The sequence below is a fragment of the Meriones unguiculatus genome, chromosome 4 (assembly GCF_030254825.1).
Source record: "Meriones unguiculatus strain TT.TT164.6M chromosome 4, Bangor_MerUng_6.1, whole genome shotgun sequence".
Classification (NCBI taxonomy): domain Eukaryota; kingdom Metazoa; phylum Chordata; class Mammalia; order Rodentia; family Muridae; genus Meriones; species Meriones unguiculatus.
In genome coordinates this window covers 45,584,248-45,608,481 of record NC_083352.1, presented here as the reverse complement: position 1 = coordinate 45,608,481, position 24,234 = coordinate 45,584,248, and the positions used below count along the sequence as shown (strand labels likewise).

Here is a 24,234-nt window from a genome sequence, read left to right as displayed (position 1 = left end):
TGATAACTAGACTTTTTCTTTTTTTTTTCTTTCTTTTGCAATAGTCATAGTGTGTGCCTGTGATCTAATACTAGCTGTCTCCACTTTTCACATGAACACGTAAGAAAGCTAGGTCCCTAGTCTATGCATTAAGCAATGGAAGGAAATCCTCTGAGAGAATTAATATTGGAAAATTGTCTACTTTCAAGGTCACACACAGAGAAGAAGAAATGCAAATGGAATATCATTCTGTTACAGAAAACAATGTAATATTTACCCAATTCTATTTTATTGGACTGAAAAGTACATTATTTTAGTACTTTTTAAGAGCCATAGCCTTCCCTAGATTTTCCTTTCTCTATTGCACATCTACTTTTGGCATATTAAAATTAGTGGGTTCAGATCCTCATTTCTATGAATATTTCATGGAAAATGCTCTCTGCAAATTAGATCTTAAATCTTTTGGACATGCATAATAATATTAATCTTACTCAAAACTCAGGGTTTCAAGAACATTAACATTGTAAGTAACTCTAAAAGGAATGCATCAATGTTGCAAGCCACAAAAAGAACAACAAAATGCAACAAATACTACCAGTACTCTACTTCCATTCTGTTCTCCATTTCCTCTTTATAAGAACTGAATATCTTTGAAACCATGTTATGCTTCTCAGCCTGTCTTGAAGCTGAAGAGAGCAAAAGCCTGTTTTTTTTTAATTTTTTAGTTATTTTTATTTTTATTAATTACAGTTTATTCACTTTGTATCCCTCCTGTAGCTCCATCCCACCTCCCCTCCCAATCAGACCCTCCCTCCCTCTTCCCCACCTATGCCCCTCTCCCAGTCCTCTGATAAGGCAGGTCCCTCTCCCTTTCCCTCTGATTCTAGTCTGTCAGGTCTCATCAAGAGTGACTGTATTGTCCTCCTCTGTGGCCTGGTAAGGCTGCTCCCACAGCAAGGGTGAGGTGATCAGAGCAGGCCAATCAGTTCCTGTCAGAGATACTCCCTATCCCCATTACCATGAACCCACTTGGACACTGAACTGCCATGGGCTACCTCTGTGCAGGGGTTCCAGGCAATCTCCATGAGTGGTCCTTGGCTGGAGTATCAGTCTCAGAAAATACCCTTGTGCCCAGACTTTTTGGATCTGTTGCTCTCCTTGTGGAGCTCCTGTCCTCTCCAGGTCTTACTATTTCTCAATTCTTTCATAAGATTCCCTGCACTCTGCCCAAAGTTTGGCAATGAGTCTCAGCATCTGCTTTGATAATCTGCAGGGTAGAGTCTTTCAGAGGCCCTCTGTGGTAGGCTCCTGTCCTGTTCCATTTTCTCTTTCCTCCGATGTCCATCCTCTTTGCCTTTCTGAATGGGGATTGAGCATCTTAGCCAGGATACTCCTTCTTAATTAGCTTCCTTCGGTGTACAGATTTTAATAAGTTTATCCTATATTATATGCCCAATATCCACTTATGAGTGAGTATATACCCTGTGTGTCTTTCTGCTTCTGGGATAGCTCACTCAGGATGATCTTTTCCAGTTCTCACCATTTACCTGCAAATTTCATGATTTTCTTGTTTTTTATTGCCAAGTAATATTCCATTGTGTAGATGTACCACAATTTCTGTATCCATTCCTCAACGGAGGGACATCTGTGGTGTTTCCAGCTTCTAGATATTATAAATTAAGCTGCTACAAACATGGCTGAGCAGATGTCCTTGCTGTATACTTGAGCAAATTTTGGATATATGCCTAGGAGTGGTATAGCTGGATCCTGAAGAAGCACTATTCCTAATTGTCTGAGAAAGTGCCAGATTGACTTCCAAAGTGGTTGTAAAAGTTTACATTCCCACCAGCAATGGAGGAGGGGGTTCCCCTTTCTCCACAGCCTCTCCAGCATGTGTTGTCACTTGAATTTTTCATCTTAACCATTTCTGATGGGTATAAGGTAAACTCTCAGGGTCATTTTGATTTGCATTTCTCTGATGACTAAGGACGCTGAACATTTATTTGTTTCTCTGCCATTCGATATTCCTCCATTGAGAATTCTCTGTTTAGCTCTGTACCCGATTTTTTAATAGGATTACTTGATTTGTTGCTATTTAACTTCTTGAGTTCTTTATATATACTGGATATTATCCCTCTGTCAGATATAGGGTTGGTGAAGACATGTGTTTTGAGAAGTTTCTTTGTGGTATAGTACTACTCCCCATTATGATGCTCCATTTTTCCTTCCTTCCAATCAGATAAAATGTTACAGAGGCATGAGAGCCAATGCAAGAGGAGAAACACAATACAGAAAACCACACTTAGGCTAAAATGAGCAAGTGGAAAAAAAGACTGAAGTTCAAACATCAATGTGTGAGAGAGGACATCTGCACGTGCTATCTTGCCTATCCACTGAGGTTATTTAATAAATTGAATAAAAATAAACTTCAGTTTTCTTCAACCACTGAAGTGCAACTTTTTGTTACATATACCCAAATCTCAATTTAATCTCAAACTATTCAGTTAAATCATTTGACTCTGATATATAAGTATTTTACAGTTTTGCTATAACTGTTAATCTTTCTAGTATCAAAGAACAGGAGTATAGGAGAGTAATAATGATAGCAGTTGACCAATGAGAATCATTACTGATTCTTACTTTGATTTTGGGTGATTCATTAGGATGAAGTCCTGATAAAAAATTATTCATTTAAAATGCTAATTTTCAGAAACCCAGACATATAAAGACAACTTCATTTTAAATAACAATAAATGACAAGTCAATGATATTCTACACTTGTGAAATTTACATGTCTTCAGTAAAATTATAAGGGTTAAAAGTAGAAGCCATAACCATCAAAGATATGTATTATACAGAGGATTTATGCCACATATATTATGTACCTAATAAGCAATTTACATTCTAGGACCTCTTAATTTATATCACAGCAAATGATTTCAACTGAATATAAAAGTTCTGGTCGATGTTTTTATTTATGGAACTCAAAGATAATTTCAAAAATTAATTTTATGCATTAGTTTTTAAGTAATAGAGAGAAAGGAATGTGTGATGTAGCTAGTAACTGCAGAAGCCTAAGCACCGACGGAGAAAAAGCACCCTGTCAGCCTGTGTAGCGTTAGGACAACCGTTCACTGTCATGAAGTTTGTCAAATATTCATGGCGAACAAAATGTAGACAACGTATAAAAATGAACAGGTAACTAAAATTTAAATAATATAATCAAGAATCAGAAAAACATGACCACTTTTAGCAATTAAAATGTTTGATTTCTCCAGGCATGATGGTACACGCTGGCCTTTAATCCCAGCACTCAGGAGGCAGAGGCCAGCAAATCAGAATGATCTACACATCAAGTTCCAGGTCAGCCAATGCTACATAGAAAGATGTCTCCAGGGAGGAAAATAAAATATTGATTTCCCTACACAACCTCAGTAAACATTTCATTTGTTGATAGAGATTAAGTCTAGAAGTGATACATGTTTTAATTAACAGCGTTTCCTATAACTGACATGTCTTGATTCACATCCTGTGGACAGCCAAGAAAGAATATCCTAAAATCCAATTGTTCCTCCGTCAGACCAGGACAAGCTACAGGACAGTTGATTTGAGTTAAACAACCGATACAGTCAAAGTGCCTTAGCATAGGAAATATGCTCCACAAATGCTGCTGACATCGAACAATCAGGAAATGATCTAGCAGAAGTGATTTTAGACACATGTTCTGGAGTTAAAATGAACAAAATCTTAGGCCCAAAAGGGAAATAAATTAATTGCAGGAAGAAGGCTCATCAATAGACATATTGATACCTGGCCTATAGTCTCCAGCCTCAGTATATGAATGAGGAAAAAAATTTAATTGAGATAAATAGAGTTTATAAGTTTGTAACTACCAGGAAAATTATATTACTATATACTGCATTTCACTTATTGTTTAATATTTTTCTAAGAATATTAACCTGCGACATTGTCAGCATTGAACAGTTTGTACTCATTTGCTTGTATGCTGGACAGAGCATACAAGAAAAGAAAAGAGCTTTGTGTGTCATCTAATTGCGTTCTTTTTTATCACCTCTAGACATTCCTTTGAGTTTTAGAGTTGCGGTTAAAACAGCTCCAGTGACATCTGCAAGCTGTTGTTGACGGATGAGGTAAGCTTATAAACTATATACTGTATACTCAGCTGTTTTAAATTTCTGTGAGCATTCTTTCCTCATGTCCCATTTGATGACTGTGATGACAAATCCAGGCTTTCCAGGTCCTATTATTAATCAGTTCTGAATAGTTCAGGTGTTTTAATTATTCACTGATCTGACAGAAACTTAGGAAAATATTTTCTTCAAGCTTCATTCCTTGTCAGTTTGAAGACTTCTAATCCAATTTTTCTCTCTAAAATCTAAAGAATTTCTGCCATGATACGATTCAGTTTTCAAAATAATCAGAGCTAGCAGAGATTCATCTTTGGGCTACATACAAACACTTTTTCTTGTCTACAACTTTCTTTTTCTATAACTTTTGTATTTTATAATTTCGATATTTCTTCTTTCCATTTCTTCCTTGCAAACCTTCCCCTATATCTGCCCTTGCTCTCTTTCAAATTCATGGTCTTTTCTTCATTAATTATTATTGCATGATATACGCATGTATTATACATGATAATAATACGTGTATTATTGCATGATATATTCCTATATATGAGCTGCTTAGTCAGTATGCTGTTATTTATGTATGTTTTCTGGACTGTTCATTTGGTAATGAGTAACAAATTGGTATGCTCTTCCCTGGGGAAGATTACTTCTCTACTCTCAGCATTCCTTAGTTGCCTGTAGTTCTTTATGTAGGGTTGAGGCCCTATGGGATTTTCCTTGTCTACTTTAGCATGTCAATTGGTATGGGCCTAGTTCACCTCATTTTGGGACAGTCATGTTGGTGATACTTTTTGGCTGTATCTTCTGGCATTTCTAGAAAACACATTCTCACAGCCAATTTCCTGATCTTCTGGCTCTTTCAATATTTCTATCCCCCTTTTCCACAATTTTACTTGTGTCTTAGATGTGGGGATGTTTTATAGATGTATCCACTGGGAGTGAGAGCCACAACTCTGCATTTTGATTGGTTGTGGTTTTCTGTAGTGGTGTCCATCTGCTGCAAAGAGAAGATTCCCTGACCATGCAATCTTCTTAAGGAGGGAGACGAACAACAGTACTACCTAGTAATGAATGACTCTTGTAAATCATCACATCCATGACCAGCATGGCACAACAATGCTAAGTATGCATTAGTGGCATGTACACCTCATTAGTTACCAACAGTTCTCCAGTGGACTTATAACCAGCTCAACAAAAGGGAAAACATGCATGGTATTGGAAACCTAGCCAATTACTCAGAGCTAGTCAAGTCATGGAATATTGTAGAAGAATCTACAATCACTAATTTACTACATCAGCATAATCCCTAATGACAATCTGTAAACATGTACTTATACCCACAGATAAGTGCAGTCCTCATCCCTCTTCAAGGAAACCTCGTTCACAAACACTTTTAACAATTAGAATGGACGAAGCGCATAGCTTTCCCAATACATACAACCTTTATTTATTTGAAAGCCAGTATTGACTAAGTCATCTTAACACATGCATAAAACAAAAGTATCCCATTTTTAAGTATCCACCAGACAAGTACAGAAGTTTAATTACAAAGATAGAAATTATTCTAACTTTAAGAGTCAGTACAGTCAAGTCACTGGAGTGTGAATCTAAAAAGAAACTCCTTTTTCATAGGGGTTTATGTTAGCATTTATGAAAGTCTTGGTCCAAATGAATGTAAATATTTTCTTTTGACATGAAAAACTACAATTTGAAATTGTAGAACAGTTTCTGCTTCACAGGTAAGAAAAAAAGGAACATGGAGAAAATTAGTTTCCTTAGCAGAAAAGTGAAAGCTCTCCCATAAACCCCTAATACATTTTACCAACCACAACTAACTAATGGCAGTACTAGTTGCAAGTTATGCAGAGTTCTATGACCGCAAAAAGGCTTCAGCTATGAAAAGTTCCAATTATCTGAATTGCACAAATAAATTGAATCAGAGCCAACAGAGCTATGGTATAAGATACAGCATATGATCAAATCTGTGAGGAGAAACCAAAACCCCAACACACCAACATCCTGGGATATTTAAAGGCATTATCAATGCTTCCCACAGAGAAACCTCATAAGAGAGCTGAATTAAAAAAGAAGAAGCGGGAAGGACAGAGAAGATTCAAAACTCCCTGCTCCTGCCCTGCCCCCAGGCTAGACCTGAACTCAAAAGCGTTTTTCTAGATGTTATAGCCCAAGGATTTTTGAAAAATTGTAAAATTTATTATACAAGTGTTAGGTTTCTTTTCTTTCCGTGTTTTGTATATATCAGAATGAATAACAGACCTATATCAAGAATAAAATTTAATCCTCTTATTAATATTTATATTTAGTAAAGCATATATTCTTTATCAATAGTTTAAGTTAGAGACAGCTTAGTTAGATGTTCTCTAGTATCTATTACTTTGATGCTTATTATTTCACATGTCCAGGTGGGAATAGTTTCAACTCTTAAAAGTATTTAATAAATAAAATACTTAACGTTTTTGAATCATCTCTATTGCTTCCTCCAGATTTTATTTAAGATGTAAACACTGTAACAGAAAGAGCAATAACTGCTTACTAAATACACTGAAAATGTTATAGGGTGACTGACAAAACAGAAGGCTATTCAAAGGTGTACAGACAGTATCTACTTGCTGTATACTTAAATATCTCGTTCCAGTGTTTACTTTAACTGACATTGAATTGTTGTTTTTTAAAGGGCTAAAATTTAAGAACTTGACAACTTTTAAATAAGGTCTTATTTTACTCACAATTACAGTCACAAATATTTTGTATTTGAATCAAAACAAATATAATTAGAAAAAATATGCAGAAGAGAGGACAATGTGACTGGACATGCGAATGGTCTAGCTGAGACAAATGCAGATTCCTTACAGGTCGCATTGCTTGAAAGCTTCTATGACTCAACTGTGTTGCAATAATTTCTGTTGTTATTTGCCTAAAGTAAAGAAAAAAAAAACATTTCTAGGGCTTGCTCAGCAGTTAGAGCACTGTCTGCTATTCCAGAAGGCCCACGTGAGTGCTCTCAACTATCTGATACCCCAATTCCAGGGAATACTGAGCCCTCTTCTGTGCTCCGTGGGAAGCAAACACATACAAGTTATATATAAAGACAGAATACACACATATAAACTAAAGAAAAAATTAAAAAAGCACATTGAGAAAAAGAACAAATAAAGAAGTAGGACCTCTTCTAAAAAAGAATACTATTTGAGAGGAAAGTGATCCATAATATGCCTTAAATAAACTATTTTTCCAACAACCAGGCAGAAGATCAGATTTGGTACTCTCTCATCATCAAACACTGCATGAGGAATCACTGAATCTAACTTGTTGACTTAGTGATGAGGCTGCTCTGTTCAGAGCCGTTTTGTTTAAAGCCTGAGGCTTATTTATTTGAACTACTATCAATTCTCTTCATCTTATAAGTGCTAGAATAACTGAATGTAAGTCAATTTTAATAGTTAAACATAACCCAAGTATACTAGAACACATTTCAAACCCCTGTCATAAAAAACGTCAGCTCAGATTCAAAATGCCACCCGATCTACACAAGACACCATCTGACCTACTTGCACAGGAACTAAACTCTCCTAGTTTCCTGAAAATACTTCTCTATATTTCAGACATTTCTAAAACTTACAGATTTTTAACTGCTACAATTGAATGAACTAGTCTGACAAAATTTTAACAAACCTCATATTATCAAAGACTGCCTCCCCTACAATGGGTCAGAGGTAAAAATGCATGATTCTTTACACCATTTATGTATAATTTATTCAAACATAGTCCTTCACTGATGGTTACTATACATGTAATAAGAATTTCAAGTCATAAGACCAGCTAATAATAAAATCAAATTCAACCTCAAAGTAAATTATCAACTACAAGCAAAACTAATAAGATGCATAGAGATGAAATAATAAGATGCAGAGATGAAAATGCAACAAAAAAACCCATCTTCCAAAATAATTTAAGTTCAAACTTAAATTGATTTAAACATTTTTCAATATATGCTTCCATGTATTTTATGAAGATATAGATAGATAGATAGATAGATAGATAGATAGATAGATAGATAGATAGATAGCTGTATAAGCAATAAAAATGCTCTGGCAGTGATGGATGCAGTTATTCTGTCATTAGAAGAATCAGTTTGGGAATAGGAAAATAGCTTGTGGGTAAAAGCCCTTAAAATGTGTTATAGTTACTTCCTTTCTATTGCTATAAAGAGATACCATGACCATGGCAAGTTACTGAAGACTGTCTACAGGGTATTCACTTACAGGTTCGGAGGGTGGGTCTGTAACCGTCATGGGAGGGAACAGTAGGCAGGCAAGTACAGTGCTAGAGCGGAAGTTGAGAGCTTACATCTGATCCACACAGGAGACCGGGAAGGGGAGGAGCACTAACTAGAAATGGCACGGGCTTTTGAAACCTCAAAGAACAGTAACACGCCTCCTCCAGCAAAGCCACGCCTCCTAATCCTTCCCAAACCGTTCTCCACATAGAAGACTAGTAAGCATTGCATTCAAATATGTGATTTGATGAGGGCCATTCTCATTCAAACCATCAAACTGTATACCTCACGACTGAGTTCAATCCCTAGAAGCCACACTAAAAACAAATCAAAATGAACAAAACCACTTGATGGGGTGATAGGGTGACTTGTTGACTTGGATTTGTAATTTCAGAGTTCCCTTGTTGGTGAGATGGAAAGTAAAGGCAGAAGAACTGACTTGAAGCTCACCAGCATGAAAGTCTGGACTATGCTGCACAGTAGACTCAAGCATATAGATGGCCTCAGCAGAGTTGTGAAAGAAGAACTGACTCCTGTAGCTTGTCCTGTGACCTCCACACACACACAGTGGTTTATGTGCACCTGCAATATCTTCCCTACCCCTTCAGTTTAAATAACTTGAAGCCTACTTAAAATATTTAATCAAAAATTAGTATACCAGAATTATACTTAATGTAAAAAGAAACACTGGAAGTTGCTACAAAGAAAACTTCCTACTGTGTGTCTGATATTTTGATTTTAAACAGGTATGTCTTTGAGTATCACAGGGCACAATGTCCAATGAGATACTTTGTTTATGGTCAAACAATATGTTTTAAATTAGAAGTCAATTTGATCTTTATACAATGACCCTAGTGTTAGGACTTATTTTTTTCCTACTACACATAGAAAAAAATGTATTGTCCTCTGCTAGGTTTCCAAGTGGGTACCCTAATATGGGTAGCAGGGGCTGTGTCTGATATTAATTCAGTGGCTGCCTCTATGATCACCTTGCCCTGGGGTGTTCAGCCTTACCAGGCCATAGAGGAAGATGATGCAGCCATCCCTGATGAGACCTGATAGGTTAGGGGCAGATAGAAGGGGAGGAGGTCCTCCCCTATCAGTGGACTAGGGAAGGATCATAGGGGGAGAAGAAGGAGGATGGGTAGGACTGGTAGGAGATGAGGGAGAGGGCTACATCCCAGATTCAAAGTGAACAAATTGTAATAAATAAATAAATAGAAGATAGATAGATAGATAGATAGATAGATAGATAGATAGATAGATAGATAGATAAGAAAAAAACTACTGTCCATAGAAAAACACAGGACCTATAGAGTAACAAAGTCCTCAAAGGAAAATCAATTAAAATTATAGTAGCTTAGGCTTGGACAAACACTTCTGTAAAGACTGAACTTCAGCTTTTATGCAAAACAATATTTCAATGTTCTAAGGTAAAAACCATACATCTTCAGGTAAGCCCTTGATTTGGAATGAAATCCGTAGTCATCATATTCAAATCCATGCTTAAGAAACATAGATGACCTCTTATTAAGGAATTAAAGATTTTAAACCATGTATACCGCATTATGTGAAACTCATTAAAATTCAGATTGATAGCAACTAGGCACTTGTTATTTTACTGAGTTATCTGTTAAAACTCAACCTAAGCAAAAATATATTTTTATTTACAATAGAAGCAAAAGATACAATAAAATGTATAGCTGAATTCAATATAAAAAAATGAAAGTTGCATAAAAAATTTTAGTTGGTAAGTTATTTCAAGATGCATTGAAAATTAAATTATATTTTTTGTTTAATTTAAATATGTATTGTTCTGAGACAATCTTATAAAGAGGAAGCTGTCCAACCCCACAGTAGCATAGCTATTAACTGAGGTACATTAGACATACACTCACCACAGTGCACACATTTCTCCGTGGTCTAATAAAAACTCTATCATGAATGCCTACAGTAATATTAGAAATGGCACAGGAGAGCCAAAATTGGATTTCAGACATTGTCAGCCAAAGGAGGACTGAGTACCCTTTGAAGCATGTCCTTGTCATATTTCTATCACTCTGACTGAGTACTCAATCTACTCATTTTACATAGAAAAGACTTATTTGAACTCATGGTTTTCAGGTTTCAGTGCATGATCACCTGGCTCTGTCATTTTAGCTTGCCGTAAAACAGAAGGTAATGGTGGGTAGTACTGCACACTAACTTCATGGAGAACAGGAAGCCAGGGAGGGGGACTCACCTCCAAGGGAATATTCTCAGAAAAGTAGCTTAATTCATTTTTATTAGGCCCCTAGTCTGAAAGGTTTCACCACTTCCCACTACAGGACAGCAAACAGCTCATAAGTATATAGGAAGAGAAGGAAAGAAGGAAAAAAGGGCAGATGAGTCAAAACAGAGTCACTTCCGTGTAAAATGAGGCAGTCACAAAAACATAACTCAACCTTTATGATTGTGATGGTGGCTTGAATGAGAATGGCCTCCATAGGCTCAGATATTTGAATATTGGTTCCTAGTCGGTGGAACTCTTCTGGAAGAATTATGAGGCATGGCCTTGATGGAGTTAGCATGATCCTCTGGTAACCTTTGAGGTTTCAACAAGCCCTGCCATTCCCAGTGTCTCTCTCTGCCTAGTGGTTGTGGATGAAGATAGGAGCTCTCAGATGTGCCTTTACTCTGTCATCATGGATTCTAATCTTCTGAAAGTTTAAATCAAATTAAATGCTTTCCTATATAAGCTGCTTTTGTCATGGAGTTAACCATAACAACAGAATAGTGCCTAAGACAATTATAAAAGAAATTGAACAGTCAAATAAGCTTAGAACTCCTCAGTCCATACTAACCTTGAATTCCTTGTCTCTAATTTATTGTCATGTTTCACTGCCTGTCATAACACAATGATAGTATGAACCCATGCAGGTGCATCACAAAGTTGTATTTTCCTAAATTAGAGTTGGTCTCTAACATGTCAGGTATTAGTACTAGTAACGTAGAGAAGGAAAAATCTTAAGTCAAAATCTATTACTTCATTACTGGCTTAACGTGTGTATGTAAAGCAACTTCATATTCCCTCATTTTAAGTGTGATTGTTATGACTCATGAATAATTTTGGCCTAAAATTTTAGTTTGGCATGAATAAACACCAAGAAAATAAAAGAAAGTCAGGAGACTCAAAGAGAGCAAACAATGAATCACTATCCTCTCAAAACTAACCTTTGGCTCCAAGACAAAAGGATTAGTGTGTTTTCCTGGGATGTCATTAATGTCACGACCCATAAGCAAACATGAATCTAAGTAAGTGTTCCATTTTTCAAAACATAAACTTGGAAGAGGACTTTAAAAAGAATAAAGTAACTAAATACATAAAACAGACACAAATAAAAAAAAAGAATTAAAAATATTCAATTTAGGCAATGATACTGTAGTAAAGTAAACTGTGGTGGTTACAAACAGTCCCACATCTGGAATTTGATATTAACTGGCTACTTCCAAGAAACTTTTTGAGTGAGCGGAAATAGCAATGCATTTTAGAGATTATAGGAATTCAATTACGGGACACAGGGCAGCTGTGTGGCCACTTAAGTTAAAAGAAAATCAAGACATTTAATTTAATACTCCAATCTGATTTAATCTGCCAAATGTATCTACTCCATTTTGGTGGGGGATGGAGGCACAGAAGTGGAGACAGACTTGACTACAGTGTGAACAGAGAAACAAGAAGAAAAGGAGCCATTTTCTTGGTGAAATGTTACAGATAAGGCTGCGACCAACTCATCTTTCTGAGTGAGGTAATTATGTTTGCCATTTCTAAAAAGGTTGTAAACATTTCACACTACTTGTTTGAAGAAGCAGATTAGTAGCTTCCAGTATGGTTACTAAATCCCACAGGCGTGATGTGCTGTTTGTCTCTGCATACTACATACACATATACATTTTTTTTCTGTTTTACTTCATTTTGTTTTCAACCTTTTCTAGTTCTTTGGCAAGCTGGACTCCAAAATATTAACAAAGTCTTGAATATTTTCTCTGAAAGTAAAAGAATATTAAATGAGCAATGTTAATCCTGACTTGACAAAAAGTAAAATTAAATTAAAATATCAGTAATATTTTAGGTAAAAATAGTATGTAAATAAAAAAATCACTATGAAAAATATTTTATATAAAAATCTGAATCTGAATGCTGTGAATCTTCCACATAAGTGCTTATTTGTATTCTTAGATGAAATTTTAATTTTGAAATTAAAAATAAACTTTGACTTCAAATTTACCCTGTCTACAAGATGTGTAGGGATAAAGATAGAGCAGTTAGAGCAGAGGCTGAAGGAATGTCCAACCAATGCCTGGCCCAACCAAACACCCATCCTGACACTGTGAATGATACTCTGCTAAGCTTTCAGACAGGAGCCTGTCAGAGTTGTACTCTGAGAGGCTCTACCCAGCAGTGCCTCAAAACAGATGCTGAGACTCACAGCCAAGCATTGGCCAACACATATGGAGTCTTGGGGAATAGTGGGAGGAAAGAGAAAAGAACATGGGGATGACAGGAGCTCCACAAGAAAACCAACAGGGCCAACTAACCAGAGCCCAGAGGGGTTTGCTGAGACTGAAGCATCAACTAAGGACACATGGACACATGAACTGGACCTAGGCCCCCTATAAGGATATAACAGATGGACAGCTTAAGCTTCAGGTGGGTACTCTAGTAAGGAAAGTAGGGACTGCATCAGAAAGGGCCTCACTTGTTAGCTTTTACACCACTTGCCTCTGGCAGGACTGCCTTGGCAGGCTACAAAGGAAAAGGACACCTTCAGTCCTGATGCAACTTGATGAGCTGGGGTGGATGGGAAAGGGAGCTCCCCCTTTTTTTTTTCTGAGAAAAAGGGGATGGGGGAGAGGGGAGAGAGAGAAAGAGGGTGGAAGTGGGAGGGGAGGAGGGAAGGGGCTAGAAGGATGTAAATTGAATAAAATACGTAAATTAGAAAAAATAAAAATTATTTTTTAAAAGATGATACCAGTGCACATGCAGTCACACACACACAAATAATATAAAGTCTGTGTATGTATTCATTTATGTCATGGAGCTACTGAGTTCTGTTTAGAAGTATGATTGATACCTGATTTAAAAGACCTAAAATACTCCAATGAACATCTTTACTGGCATCTAATAAAATGACTAGGTTCCAGATCATATTTAGAGCTTAGAACTACACATTACCCTTACTTTTTATGGCCTCTTTTTCTCTTGATTGTTGTTACATACATATGTGTGTATGTATACATATACAGTCCTAAATACATAAATATAACCGGCTTAGTCTGGAAAATGTTACTTGTATGTATATGCTTTTATGGTCAAACATTTGGCATCGGATAGCTAACTGATACCTTTTCTTTTTAATCCGTTTTTCTGTCCATTCACATGCCTTAATGCCCAGCAGCACACAGCATTGGACACATGAGAATTCATAGTGGTGACTGATTCCCTGATAAAATGATCAGCTAAAACCAAGTATGGTATTTTGAGTACATTTAGAGCCTTCAGGTAAACCAGACTTCCTCTAAAAACTCCAATTCCATGATTCATCTAAAGTTCAACAAGGAAGCTACAGTCTGTGCCAGTTGTCATTCAGGAAGACAGTCTCAAAGCAACAATGAAAACTCACTTTTCTTAGCAAGTCCATAGAAGTTTTGCATGTAATATCCACTGAGTTTTTTTCATACTTTTCCTGTGGTGAAAATGCACCTTAATCAGGCAACGCACAGTGATTTAACTTTAGGTTTACACATTTATCAGCATTCATAAGAATTTTGTTGGGATTTTAGATGATTACACATTGAAGTACCATATTAGCATATTCAGAATTAGCATAATTCCTTAGGGAGTGTTTTTTATTTGTTTTGTTCTTAAGACAAGGCTACACTGTATCTCACACTTGCCTCACATTTGGCCTCTTCCCACCTTCCCTCCTGAGTATACAGATTTTATTACTAAGTGTATTCAAGTTCTATGTTTTTTAAGCTTTGACTGTATTCAAGATGAGTTCATATGAAATTATGTAGCATAATATAATTTTTGTGTGGACCAATGTATTTTTATCCAAAAGATCCAAATAAGAATCACTTCAGGTGAGACTTACCCTATCATTCTGGGTTTCCTGGTCTTGTGTTCTAATAGCCTGGGCTGTCATTTCCAAGGACACACAAAAACCCAGGCACCCAACACAGGTGAAAATGTGCTATAAACAAACAGTTAACTCTCTACATACTTAACCTCTTAGAAAATAGGATCATTTAAAATACATTATAAGCAATAAATTTGTTTTTAGTGTTTTAGACAATCAGTATTTCTTAAAATGCTCATGACATAATCTATGCTTTTCCCTCTAATTATGAAGCCAAACCATTACATCTTAGAAAGTTAACCTTATGCCAGGCATAATGCTAATCCATCCATCTTTCATTCACTTATCTATCTACTCTTTAAGCCCCAATGATATAGTGTGACTCTTTGTTATTATCTTCACTTTACTTGTAAAGAAGCTAACCTGGGCTGTTCTACTGGGAGTATGAGGCACTGACAGGGAGTGAATGCGGCAGCCAGGATAAAGATTCAGAAGAGTAACAGAGCCCACACTCATCTCCATTGCTTAAGTCTCTGTCCAGGCCTTTCTGCTGTTGGCTGTTACATGATGGCAACAAGTTACAAACAATGATGATGACTTCTGCACACTGACCTTGGAAGTTGGAAGCAAAGTACAGAAGTTCTGCGTTCATAGGAGAAAGGAAGCCTTCACCACTTAGGACCATATACTTTACATGAAAGAAGAAATGTCATTTTGAAATCTATTAGAAATTTTCTCAAGGGCCCTTGCTAAGCAGTTGTTCTTCCAATATTTCTGTAGACTAGGAAAATTATATAACAGGCATTATGGCAAAAGCCTGCAATCCCATAACAAAAGAGGTAAAAGAAAGAGGGTTCATGGTCATCCCAGAATGCATAGAATTCCAGGATAACCTAGGCTAGGTGAAACCTTGACTCAGACAGACAGATAGGCAGACAGACAAGCTGGCCAGCTGGCAAGCAGGCAGGCAAACAGATAAACAGACATTGGCCATCTATGATCTATTTTTAGTCAAAGGTAGAACAAATGGTGACAACTGGAAGAAACTTCATGCTCCTTCGTGAGTAAATGTAGCTTCTTGGCCCTAATGCCTGTAGTATGTTTTTCTTTGTCTTCTACACAATGCTGCAATGAACAGAGGAGTTAGTTGAGATTCTGAAAGGAGATAAGAGCGTGAGCCCACACTCATTTCACAAATGTGGAGGTGGCTGACAATAAAGTGTCTGCTGTACAGGCATAAGGATTTGATTTTGAACCAGAATACCCATTTAAAGAGCCAGGCACAGCAAAGTAAACTTGAAATCCAGGAAAGCTGGTCTGAACTCTGAGACAAATACCCTACTCAAATCGATGAGCTCCAAATTCAGTAAGAAATACTGTTTCAAAATAATTGAGTCAAGAAGTCACTAAGGTAGACATCTGGCCTCCCCTGCTATGGGCACAGTTCGGCAAGCACACAGGCACAAATCAAAATATCAGCAGAATACATTGTATACATGAATAAAAATCTTAAAGAAAAAAAAAGACAGATACTGTATTTAAAAAGTTTAATAGCAACCCAGAAAGACACATATCATCATCAGAGGCATGCTCAGCCATCATCAGAGAAGCTTCCTTCTGCAACAGATGGGAACAAATACAGAGCCCCACAGCCATACAGTATGCAGAGAGTGAGAGAACACTCATCCATAAATGGGATGTCTCCATCAAATCCCTCCCCTCTGGGCTCATAGAACCCTGGGAAACAGGATGTAAAAAGAGAGTCAGAGCCTGAGGGGTGGGAGGACACCAACCAAACAAAGACCACTAAATTAACATGATAAAAACACATCTTAGCTCCCATACACACACACAAAACAAACATACAAACAAAAAATACCACCACCCTCTTTTCAACGTTAAAGTATGGCTGTCACTCCTGGTTAAGTAATTTGTGCCCTTAAGTTTATCATCCTTAATGTAATATGACAGCTATCTGTGGAGATGAAGTGAAATACACAGTGACATCAAATTATGAGATCAGAACAATGCACAACGGGTCCACCAAGGTTCTCAAAATGCTGAAAAGCAGTATTATTCACTCTTCCTCTCAGTATTTAAGGAGTTCATATATGGAGGATGGTGTAATGTGGAACAGCTAAGGCAAGCCCCGAGCTGACAGTGCGAGAAGCTCGCATGCTCACACGCGGGAACCATGTCCTGTAACATCCAGTTAAAACTGAGTCAACCAGGCAGGTCGCATGCAAACAAAATGACTTTATCTCCTTCTCAAAAGCTAAATCCCCGAAACAGACCATTCTAAATGGTCGATTTGAGAAGTCAAATCGGGGTGGGACAGGAATAAAGACTGTAGACCTAAAGGAGAAACACTGAAATCAGTAATTAACTGCTTTTTAAAACACTAAGGAATACTACTATTAAAAATAAGGAAATCATGAAATTTGTAAGCAAATAGACAGAACTAGAAAAGAGCATCCCGAACGAGGTAACCCAGAGCCAGAAAGACACAACGTGGTATATACTTCCTTATAAGTGGATATTAGCCGTATAGTACAGGTTAATCACACTACCATTCACAGACATAAAAAGTTAAATAATGAGAAGGACCTTAGGGAGGGCACTTAATTCTTACTGAGGAAGGCAAATAGAATAGACACCAGAAGAGGTTGAAGAGAGGAAACAGGACTGGAGCCTAACATAGATTTCCTCTGAAAGTCTTCACCCAGCAGAGTATTGAAGCAGATGCTGATACTCATAGCCAAACTTTGGGCAGAGTGCAGGGAGTCATATAGAAAAGTCAGGGACAAAAGAACACAGAGGGGACAGGAGCTCCACAAGGAGATCAATAGAGGCAACAAATTGAGCCTAAGGGGGTCCTTCAGAGACTGATGCACCAACCAAGGTCCATGCATGGAAAGAACCTAGGCCTTCTGCTCAAATGTAGCCTATAGGCAACTCAGTTTCTATGTGAGTTCCTAGTAAAGGGAACAGGGGCTGTCTCTGACATGGACTTTGTTGTCCACTCTTTGATCACTTCCCCCTGGCGACTCAGCCTTGCCAGGCCACAGTGGAAGAGAATCCTAGCAGTCCTGATGAGACTTATTAGGCTAGGTGGTAGGGGAGGAGCCTCCCCCTTTCTGTGAACTAAGGGAGGGGGGAGAGGAATAGGAATGGAAGGTTGGACAGGGAGGAGACATGGGAGGGGGCTACAATCAGTTTATAAAGTAAATAATTTATAAAAAACAAAAATAAATAAAAGAATTTTATTTGATGGTATGAGATAAAAAGAGAGTTATCAAACAGCAAATCACAACTGAGAAGAAATAGAAAGAGGTGAAAGGCAATGAAAGATGGCTTTATGTGTTCGAATCCATATGTATCCAGCATTTTCAGAACATGGTCCATGAACAGAGTCTTGTGAGGAGGTTTCTGAGTGCTCGTAGAAAAGCGCACAAGTGTCCTACTGACGTCGGTTTCTTCAAAACCACGGAATTGTTCTTGGGATTTGTCTTTTGTGCTCCTCCCAGGTGTAGCAGATATTCTTAACAATTGTCTATTGTTATTTGTTCATATGCCTCTCTGGAAAAACATGTTTTTGCCATGTGCAGCTTGTCTACCACATGTGGCTTGCCCTTGTCAGTATACACTTTACACATGTGAACCCCCCCTTAATCCTCAGAGAATAAATTATCTGATGCTCTGAATAAAGTTGGCCGTTGCATGAGACTTTAGTCCACCTCACTTATTAGCTCCATTCTCCCAGGTTCCACCGTCTTTAGAAATGAAAACACAGCATCATACAGACTAATGGCAAAACCTGAGAGAAGATTGGGAAAAACACTTAAATATACTTTGAGGAAAAGGAAGCCTTCACAGTGTGTGCCTTAGCTATCAGATAACTGAGAGAGGGTGACAAGGATCCTACCTTTCTCTTAGGCAAATCTCTGCCCTCCTAAGAGTAGACTCCTAGAAATCAAACTCTAAGCTCCTAACAGAAATTGATTTGGGATGAAGTAAGGAGATTTTAAAAGTCTCTTATCCCTAATCTTAGAATTCTGGTATTGTGGAGGGAGAGATTCCAATCAAGAAGCATAGATAGTAGAACACAGAAACCCAGACATGGCTACAACTAAATGATGACACATTACAGCTGTATACACAGCCGACTAAATGATGACACATTACAGCTATATACACAAGTCTCTTTTACTTGAATAAAATTACATTTTTGTATGTTGAATACTTCATAGAAAGTATAGTAACAACCGTCAGAAGTTTATTATATCTCTTCAGCCCTACTGACACTGGACAATTATGTCGCTTTAAGTTCTCAACATGTGGGTCACGACCTCCTTGGGGGTTACTTCCCAGAGATCCTGTATATCAGATATTTACATTATGATTCATAACAGGAGCAAAATTTCAGTTATGAATTATTAATGAAATAACTTTATGATTTGGGACCCCCACAACACGAGGAACTGTATTAAAGAGTCACAGCATCAGGAAGGTTGAGAACTATTGTTTTAAGGGCTTACTTTGAAGGTTTGTTTTGTTTTTCTAAATATGCCTTATTCCTGGTAGCAGCGTACGTGATCGATGAAGTAACACTGCTACCCATCCTCTTCTGTGAAATAGCATGATTCTACAAATATAAACAATATTGTCCCATGACAAAGCCATCAAGGCCAGGGTTAATTTCTCCTACTCTGACTTTCACAGTAATCAATCACCAGACAGATGGGTCCATCCTCTGGGACAGCTCCTTCATTTTTTCCTTCTGTCTCTGTCCTGCTGGGGCTAGGCCTGACTCTCCACCTAATATAATTCTTAATCAGACCACCCCTCCCCCCCAAGTAAAAGTCTTTATGATGTCTATCCAATGTTACGACTAATTTCAAGAGTCTGGTTGTTGTTTTTTCGGATCATAAATAAACCTTCTTCTATGACTCACAGTGTTAAGTTGAAACCCTGTAAGCTGGCTGGTGAGACAACCAGCAAACTCTAGCAATGTAAACATATTGAATTTAGGAGAATTCACTGTTGTCTGTATAGCCATCCTCAGGTCCCAACTGCCCTATTTGCCTTCTCATGTCCCCACCCTATCCTAGAGAGCAAGTCTAGCTCTGGTTTTGATGAATTCATCTATTAGAAATGCACAACCAATGACTACTCAAGCTCCTCCTTCACATCAAAGCTCCCAGATCAAACAGCCACACTGATGAGTCTCTCCCAAATTTCAGAACACGCGAAATGGTTTAAAGTCAATTTCATATTAATAGATAATAATTTGTCTTGACTATTTCACTTCAGGGTAAGCAGAGAAATGGCATGCCTTTCAAGATGACCTCTGCCTGACATTATTTCACAGACTGAACAACTACAGGAAGATCACGTTAAAAACTGATGAGCTTAGTCATTCACATGCACCATGTAGAACTTTTATTGTGAAAGGAAACGACTATTAGTTCAAGTGTAATTTACCCAGAGCCCAGATATTTACTTGGTATCTGGTTACCCAGGATGTCCTGATGCACGCACACATACAGTGCTTTGAAGAACACTGTCACTGATTTAGCTGACACCATAAATAACAAACTAAAACACACAGAGACTTGTGAAAAGATGAAGAAAACCTGGCCTATTGTAAACCAAAATGCGTAAAGACCCAGGTATTTACACACCCAAGACAACACACTTTTTTTTTTTAAAACAAATTAAGAAAACATAAAATTGGCGGGGGAGGGGGGATTCTGGAAAGTGCTGGAAAGGCCAAGTGGAGAGTGGATATGTGAAAAATACATTGTATACATGAACAAAATTCTCAAAGGAAGAAATACTGTATTTCAAAAGCTTGATAGCTACTCAGAAAGACAAAGATGATCAGTGCCTTCCTTGCTCAGCTACCACCAGAGAAGCCTTCTCCTGCAGCAGACTAGAACAAATACAGACACTGACAGTCAGACATTAAGTGGAGAGTAAGAGACCTTGAAACACTCAGCCATTAAAAGGGACACCTCTAGCAAATCCCTCCCCTCGGGTTCAGGGAACCCTGCAGAGGAAGTAGAAAGAGTGTGAGAGTCAGCTGAAGGACACCAAGGAAACAAGACCTCTAACTCAACATAATCAAAACACATATGAACTCACAGAGACTGAAGCAGCATGCACAGGGTCCGAATGGGTCCATGCAGGATGAGGTTCTCGTGATGAAAGGAGAAATGGACAGATGAACCTATCCCTAACCCAGAAGAAACAAACTACTCTTAAGAGCAGGCTGAATGCCCATCGGGACAGAAAATGAACTCAGGGGCATGTGAGGAGGTTCCTTGTCTCACAACGCCCTGTCAGGCCTTGTTTTTTTTTTTTTTTTTTTTTTTAATCTATTTCTTGTGCTTTCTCTTGGGCTCTTTCCCTTCAGTATTTTTTCCAATTCCAATGTATTAGTTTTTGTTTTATTATATTTCATTTTATTATTATCCAAGAGAAGCCTTGTGTTTTCTAACAAGAGACCGAAAGTGGAAATGAGAGGAGCTGGGAGAAGTAGAGGGTGGAGGAACTGGAATTAGGATATATTACAGGAGAAAACAATATTTTCAATGAAAGAAAAAAGTTTGATAGTTACATTTTGTATGAAGTATGTCATCCTTCTTTCTGATTTACTTTTTGTCATAAACCAGGCTCTTTCTTAAAATTAAATTCTTGAACTCCAACTATGCAGACAATGCTCTACCCAAACTCGGACTGCAAATCATTAGGGATAGCAATCAGGTGCTTTTCCTCAGCTCAGAAGTTTTCAGTAGTTTGCTAGCACATTTCAAATAATTGTTTCTATGCCTACTGTATCTAGTAGCCTTAGTTTTCTGACACTGACCTGTGAGCATTAACACCCTTCAGAAATACTTTAGACTATTCATTAACTCACACAACCATGAAAAAAAAAATAGAAAGGGCCATCTACTAAATCCTCTTCCAATTATCTGGATGGCCTTGGGTACCACAAAGAAGACTGGATAATGACCTTTGCTTCATAGCTTATTGGCTTTTCACACGTGTGAATTTTAAAAAAGCTTCACACGTATGTATTAATTAACAAAACTTTGTATGAATTAATTATATATAATTGGCATCTTTTATTTATCTTGTGAAATAACTTCCTGGGGTATATGTCATCCATAGGAAATTAACAACTGTTTTCCCTCCAGTTCTCAGTGCTTACAACTAATTGAGGTACTTTTAAAGACCACTAGGGAGAGACATGGAGCCTTTACACCAGTGTTTGGGTCACTGTATGCAAGTTTCATAGCAAAGACATAGATGCACTGAAAGCATCTGTAAAAGTAGTTGTCAAGGTCCTACTTACCCACTTGGCAAAAGTACACTCCTCATGAAATTCAAAGGTACAAAATGTTTCCTCCGAAAGATTAAAAAAATCATATCACACACCAAATATCTTGTTCAACATACAGAATTTAATAGGAAAAGAGACATTGTGCAAACAAAATGCACTGATTCCAAAGAAAAAGGATAAATTTAATGATTAACTAATGACAGGACCCTTAAAAATTAAAAACGAAGGAATTTTTTTTTTTTTTTTTTTTTTTTTTTTGTTAATATTACAACCAACATTCTGCCTTCCCGTAAAACAAACCTGAGCTCTTAGACACACTTATACACATTCAAGCTCTGGCACATTTATTCAGGACTGATCCAGTAGTTACTGACTCTGGTATAAAGCCACTGGCTTATCAGGAAATGCTTCTCATTTTACTCAAGGCTTCCCACTTTCCTACTGTAAATCGAAGCTCAGTTATCAGAGGCAATTGAGAGGATGCGGCATTGGGTTTGAATTTGCAGAGGCAGAAAGTGAACAGGTCTGGCAAACTTCAAGGGCTCGAGTTACAGGAAGTACTAATGGGTCCAGCGCTTCACTTTTACGGCATTTAGGGACAATGATATCTCGTTGTTATAGTTATAGTAATATGTTTGTGCTGCAAGTTATAAATTCTCACAACGGAGGGCAAATTCTGCTATCTGTATTATCCCCAAATGTGAACACAAAGGCAGTTTGGTATTTGAGAAAGTATTATTAGTCTTAATCCATATTAAAGTTTATCTCAGACAAAACTCAGGGAAGGTGACTTGATCTGTACATTCAGTGTTCGCTCACCAATAAAGTCACCTGAAAGTTGGGAGTAACACGCCCCTTTGCCTTTTTGACTCTGCAGTGAGCTACAATAAGCCATTTCAATCTGTTTCCAGCCAGGAGGGGCTTCACAGTGCTGTAAATGCAAAACTTTTTTAGGAGTTCAAGAGCTCAACTGTTATGTCAAGTATAAACTTTAAGATGATACAAATGCATTCTTTAGAAGGCTCCAGTGAGAACTACCCCAGTACAAGATATGACAACTTCGGAGAATCAGAATGTCTTCAAAAGCACCTTAACGTGTTTAGAAAAAAGATTTTTTTTTTTTTTTTTTTTTTACTTAAAACCAAAATAAACAAACAAATTGACGCTTCGATTTTCAGTATCTCAGTATCTCGTAGCCACGGTTTAGGAACGGAGTTGATAATTGGGGGGGGGGGGGAAGGTATCACTTGATTATGATTCAAAAAATTCCAATCTCTGTAACATCGTAGATTTGATCAAGTTCAAGTTAATTCTGAAATCTAAAACCTTCGCATCCAGTTACTAGATTTACTTACACTTTTTTTTTTTTCCAAACTAGCTCACAGAGCCCCAGGCTCCTGCTATAAAAACTCCAGGAGCATAAACCTTGGTTGTCTGGTCACACACCCCAGAAGCTCTTTGGAGTCCAAGGAACCAGCCAGGGGAAGAAAAGAGCATTTCCTACAGCAATGAAATCTTTCTGGAGCCACGCCACCGGGACAGGGTACACGTTCCCCTGTTGGCACCAGGAGACCACTCTGAAGGAGAATGCTCCATCTGTGTGACTGAACACCTCCTTGGGCCCTTCCCTCCTGTAAGCTGCTTTCCTTTCTAACAGCTTTCCACTGGAGGGGGGAAAAAAAAGAGAGAAACTTTGCTCTAAGAAAGCATGCACCAATCTCTAACTTTGGATCCAAAGGTTAAATAAATAATTATGCACACACTCTCCAGGGCAGGTTCTCTGTACACCCAGGAACGCCAAGCCCACAGTCCAGGGCTGGGCGCCTTGGATCCTCCACTCAGCCCGGCGGCGGGGTCTGCACACCTACCTTAACCTCGCCCCCGTCGGGCTCTGATTCCGAGAAGCCCAGTCCGGACTCGAAGGCGGCGGCTGTGGCGGGCGCCTCGCGCGGACCCGGGATCAGCGCAGCGGCGAGCAGGGAACACGCCAGAGACAAGAAGCCCAGCAAGTGCATGGTGGAAGGACCGGGAGCGAGGAGGCCGGTCCGCTAGCAGGCTCAGGCGGGGGCGCGAGGCTGAGGTCCCGTCCTCGTCCCAGTCCCGTGGTTTCCTCCCGGGGACCCCCCTGGGCGAGCCGATCCCGGAGTTCAGCAGCTCCCAACTTTTGCCCTCCGCTACGGCAGCCCGCTCGGGGGGAGAGGCTCCGGGTGTCAGGTACGAGCCTCACAGGAAACCGGACATCCGAGCTGCCCTCGGTGGCGGCCGGCGAGGTGAAGCGAGGGCGCCGGGGGGCCGATCGCGGTTTTGTTTTTGGCGTTTTGCAAAGAAGGGAGGTTAAGC

The 24,234-nt window shown here is 38.4% G+C and overlaps 1 protein-coding gene across 1 annotated transcript in view; it reads right to left on the bottom strand.

The window, feature by feature from the left end:
• The window catches only part of Vegfc (vascular endothelial growth factor C), a 103,919-nt gene extending 80,010 nt beyond the window's left edge, over window positions 1-23,909 (bottom strand). The window contains exon 1 of the mRNA XM_060381784.1: window positions 23,763-23,909. Coding sequence (XP_060237767.1) covers window positions 23,763-23,909 — 147 coding nt within the window. The remainder of the gene's footprint in view (window positions 1-23,762) is intronic.
• Window positions 23,910-24,234: the final 325 nt, after the last annotated feature.